Source organism: Temnothorax longispinosus, unplaced genomic scaffold (genome assembly GCF_030848805.1).
Source record: "Temnothorax longispinosus isolate EJ_2023e unplaced genomic scaffold, Tlon_JGU_v1 HiC_scaffold_383, whole genome shotgun sequence".
NCBI classification, from domain to species: Eukaryota; Metazoa; Arthropoda; class Insecta; order Hymenoptera; family Formicidae; genus Temnothorax; species Temnothorax longispinosus.
This window is the reverse complement of record NW_027270213.1, coordinates 5,104-10,333: the sequence shown is the minus strand read 5'-3', so window position 1 is coordinate 10,333 and position 5,230 is coordinate 5,104. Positions and strand designations below refer to the sequence as shown.

Sequence of the window (5,230 nt, the reverse complement as noted above, 5' to 3'; positions counted from 1 at the left end):
GAGGATCATATATATATATTAATCGTTTTATATTATCGTATATATTAATCGTAATTAAAGATTTGCAATATCTAATCCAATAATTTTTAAAAACGATATCTGAATCCAAGAAAATTGTGTAACTCTACAGTATATGTACGTATAGTACACACAACATTTTCATGGCTTTGTTATTTCTAATATCATAATTGAAAACGATCTAGATGCATATTATAAATCCTTAAAAACATTATTATTGTTTATATAGAAATAAGTATATATATTACACTGGTCAACAAAATCTTATCGTTTTCAGATTGTTTTTAAGGGAATAGATATTTTTTACTAATTTGGTTCCGCTGAACAAGAATCTGGCCTTGAAAATACTAAATTGGCTGCGGTTTTTTAAATAAACGGAGTCAAAAGTGCCAAAAAACAGTTTTTGGTCATTTTTGAACATCTGTAGAAAAACAACGGAAGCACCGTATTTCTTAAGAAATAGAGTCAATTCATTATTTTTTAAAAAAATCTAACTCCTAGAGATATCATCTTTTCGAAAAAAATCTATCAGAATCAGTGGCCATTGGCCCGACAAAAAATCCGTGTTCTCCAGTGTTATATAAGTATTCTTATAAAATATGACCTCATTTTCGCATTTTATGAACTGATGGGTGATTTAATTTACTTCTCTTGTCGTTGAAGTTCTGACTGTAATTTCTATTTCGATTATATTATAAACTATTATATTATAGAGATAGGCTACGAGCTTTCGCGCAAGACTCTCGTCTGGTAAGGTAATAACGTAACATAACGTAAGTCAATGCACAAGAAACGTACAACGCCGTAATTGATACGTTTCTTGTGCGTTGATCCATGTTACGTTACGCTACCCCTTACAAAAAAGTATTACTAGCTGGTTAGTAATAAATACTTATTTTGTGTATTAATAATACTAAAATTAAGTATTTATTAGTACTTCAATCACTGTGATCCAAGTATTGCATAGTATTTTATTACTGGTCAGTAATTTATGAAAGTAGTATTTAATACAGGACGAGTATTGAATACTTAGTATTAAATTTCTGATGAGAAAGCATTTAATACTAGGTGAAAAATACTTGTGTTGAATTACTGATGAGTATTGCAATGTTAGTACTGAAGTACTGAACCAAGGATTCCATGTGTAATAAATCACTGGCCAGTATTTTAATATTAATACTCAAGTACTAAACTGAATATTCCATGTGAAATTAATCACTGACCAGTACTACAATTTATATAGAAACATTATAATGGGTAATTCCTGATAATATTAAGGAAAAGAGATAAAGTAAGGCACAAATACATTTTATATGAAGGTCTGTACTAATTCGTCGTGATAAAAGTGTACAAGTTTTGAAATAGTACTGAGGATATCATTTTAATATCCAATTCAAAATTTTATTACTCTTTTTAAACTGAATTTGTTTCTTAAGATGATTTTTGAAAAATTATATACTTGCGCTGGTTATGACACATGTAGACTATATATAACACTTACATCAAATTAAGAAGTAGTCTACCACGTAAGGCAGTTGGCTCACGATCCAGAGGTCCCGAGTTCGATCCCACTAAGGTAAGTGTGTTTTTCAAATACGAGAAAATATTTATAATTACAGACTGCATCTTAAGAAACAAATTTAGTTATAAAATAGTAATAAAATTTCGAAAAAAAAAATTTTTTTTTTATGCCGGGTAAATATCGGAAATCGAAATATCGGTGAGTAATTCAATACTAAGCACCAGTAGTTCTGTGTAGTATTAATCACTACCTATAATATTTATCACTACCAATATTTTCCCAGTATTTCCCAAATAAATATTGACAGTATTAAATCACTGAGATTTTAAGTATTTAGTCAGTAATACTTTTCTGTAAGGGACGTACGTTACAATACGAGAGTCTTTGTGCGGAGGCTTTAAGTTTTACTTGAATTTTCTCGCAGATTATACTACTTTTAGACCATCAAATTTTGAAATTATTTCTCGTTGGAGAGAGTAAGATTATTTTGATTCAGTTGTCACCGTTGAAGATCTGACTATTCAAAACAAAGCCTTGAAATGTCCAATGTATAATTATATATTAGTTATTATAACGTTAACTTACGTTAACGTACGCTTTGTCAACCGCATTGTACTGTCAAAGCCTGCTTTTACTTGTTACTTTTTAATATATTTATTTTTTATATAGCTTATAATATGCCCCATCGAATTGGTAAAGTCAACAATATCGAGAAATTCGATTCAGAATTTTTTAATATACCCGCAACAGAAGCTCATACAATGTGTCCTATGATTAGAATGTTACTCGAGCATACTTATGAAGCAATTATCGATGCGGGTGTAAACCCAGAGGAATTACGGGGAACAAGAACGAATGTTCTTACAGCAATTTCTTTGTCTGAGACTCAAGGGGATTTTTCCTGTAAATCTCAGGTATTTTTATTTAATTAATATATAAAATACATAATCAAAAGAAATTTATTTAAAGAAATGATAACTGTGTAAAATTCTTGTTTTAAAGATAAAGATCTGTTTCCTTACTGTATAAGAAGTATAGATAAACTATATACAATAAATTTTTAAGCAGTTTTAAAAATAAACTTTTAACTTATTATATTTGTACATTTTAATACTTTAAATATATTTAGAAATATGTATTGTGATTAGTTTGCTGGATCACCTATGACTGAATCCAACGTTTCTCTCATGGCAAACAAAATTTCTTACTGGCTCGGTGTTATTGGACAGTCGCATAATATTGATACTGCATGTAGTTCAAGTAACGTTGCTATAGTGAAAGCTTACGAGTTGATTCGGTCCGAAGAGTGCGACGCGGCCATTATCGCTTCCGCCAATTTATGCCTCCATCCTGGTGTACAATTTCAATTTTACAATCTAGGTATGTATTTATTATATCTTATTACTAGCTGGTTACCCGGGCTTCGCCCGGGAGTCGTTTTTCTTAAGGTTGTATGACTCGTAAGATCTCTGCCAAAAGTTTAAGAAACGTAACATAAAGCTAATTAACATATTTAAGAAGATATTCTTTACTGGAAAGTAATATTTATATTAATATTTTATTAAAATAACGGTTGCCTGTGTTTTTAAGAGCTATAGAGACATTTTTATGCATATTTTCTCGTATGCAAACTTTCATTTTTAATGATTTTTAGAAAGACTGTACCTGACTTGCAACTGACACAAACAAAAATCTGAAAGTGTGAAAATCTTTAAAAAGTAACAAAACATAGTAATTACTGTTTAAAAATACTAATGAAATTATATTACGTTATTTATTTACGTCATTTATTAATAAATTAAATACAATAGCTCTCATAAAAAAGTATTTTGATCGCGACAACGTCGCATTTTCTGTAAGTTGGTAGCATTGATCTCACTCGACATCAGCTGCGTGAACGCGAAGTGTGTGCTCTGAGCACGTGTAATATACAGACGCAACGTTTGAGGTTAGTTTTCGCTTGCGCTACGAAAATGCCAAAAGTAATACGTTACATGTGCCATGGAATTGTTACAATCATCTGGTGTGGTTTCGACTTGTGTCTTCAAATTACGTTTCCCAGTATTTGTCTGTGCTAACCGTTGATTGTACACTTTTTCAGTGACAACTTTTCCTTTCCACATGTAACGTTTTACTTTCGGCATTTTTGTAGCGCAAGCGAAAACTAACCTCAAACGATGCGTCTGTATATTACACGTGCTCAGAGCACACTTTCGATACACAGGAGGCTCTATTGGAAAAAGTAACGGACCTCTGTAGTATTTGTTATCCTTTACGGAGAGTGACGGAGAGAGAGGTTCTAATGTGACGTCATAGTGCGCTGTTGCCGGATCTCTGCAGTTACGAGTTCAGTGAGACCAAGCGAGACTGTTCTCTGTGTTTGGTTTTTATTCAATATTTCAGAAAATATCCTTGAAGTCATAATTTTTTTGGTTTTAATTTGTTTGTAAGATGTTTATTAATATTTCTGCAAAGTTTTAAAAGGATGCCATATTTTCTTTGATATTAATTTCTCAAATAAAGTTGAAAAAACAGTGAAACTTGATGAATTCCCATAAGAGCCCATGTTAAATTCAAATTGTTATAACTTTTGAACGGGCCTCGCAAACTTGTTAAAACTTGGCACAATGCTTTATTATTATAATACTCATCACCTGACAAAGTTTGAAGAATTTGGCATTTTTTCTTCTAAGGGGTCATACAACCTTAAAACGACAGTAAGTAAGATAGGCCGATTCTAAATGAGTTTGTGTGCGTGCGTGTGTGTGTGTGTGTGATAATCGTGCCCGAAAACGCGGTGCCCCCTCCACCGCGATGCCTGAAAACGCGATACTCCCCCGCGATCACTTCCCCCCCGACTCCCCCCCGCGAAATCTGATACTTGTGTGTAACCCGATACCCCGCGGCGCCCGAAAACGGGTCACGAGATCCTGTCGATTATCACACACACACACACACACGCACGCACACAAACTCATTTAGAATCGGCCTATCTTACCTACTACTTCATTTATGTTTCAATATCCTTATTGTGGACAAACATAAGGAGTGTTCATGGATTAAGGGGATCCTGCAGCCGTATGATTTATCGACATTATCGTTTTTCGATGGATCTTTTAATTGGCTTTATAGAATTGCAAAAATCTTTTACAGAATTAAAGTACGCACAAAAATCTAGGGTAACAAACGCGATTTTATATCAAAAACACCCAAAAATTAAAAATATTACTTATTTGGGCACATACGCATCTGTCACCTGACGACAATATTTGCTTAAAACAAAAATTCTGCAGTTTATACATACATAATGTTTATCATTTGCTCTTGGAAAAACATGTAGGAATAATATCGTGCAAGTAAAAGTAAGATTCAATGCGTACAAAAAAAGATCCATCGAAAAATTATTTTAGTGATGCAAATACGGATGAAGAATGACAAAAAGAGCAGCAACAGTAGTTGTTGGATCTTGCGAGAGATGGCGAGCAATCGAAAAAAGGACAGATGTCATTTCGTTAGACAAAGACAGATATAGAGAAAACAAAATTAGAAAGGTTGACATTATCGACATCGTGGAAGTTCGCCAGTCACTGCAGGATCGCCTTAAACATGTCGTAACCAATCTTTTTTCTACTCGGTCAATTATTTCCAGAAAAATTGGAAAAATTTCTGATACCGGTTTCTAAAAAGATC

The 5,230-nt window shown here is 32.8% G+C and overlaps 1 protein-coding gene across 1 annotated transcript; it reads left to right on the top strand.

Annotated features, from left to right (window-relative positions):
- Nucleotides 1-2,136: 2,136 nt before the first annotated feature.
- Nucleotides 2,137-2,920, top strand: LOC139824464 (fatty acid synthase-like; the record flags this gene model as incomplete). Its single annotated transcript, XM_071796988.1, has 2 exons — nucleotides 2,137-2,454; nucleotides 2,689-2,920. Coding segments are annotated over 2 exons (550 nt in total), but the record flags the coding sequence as incomplete, so codon positions are not given.
- Nucleotides 2,921-5,230: the final 2,310 nt, after the last annotated feature.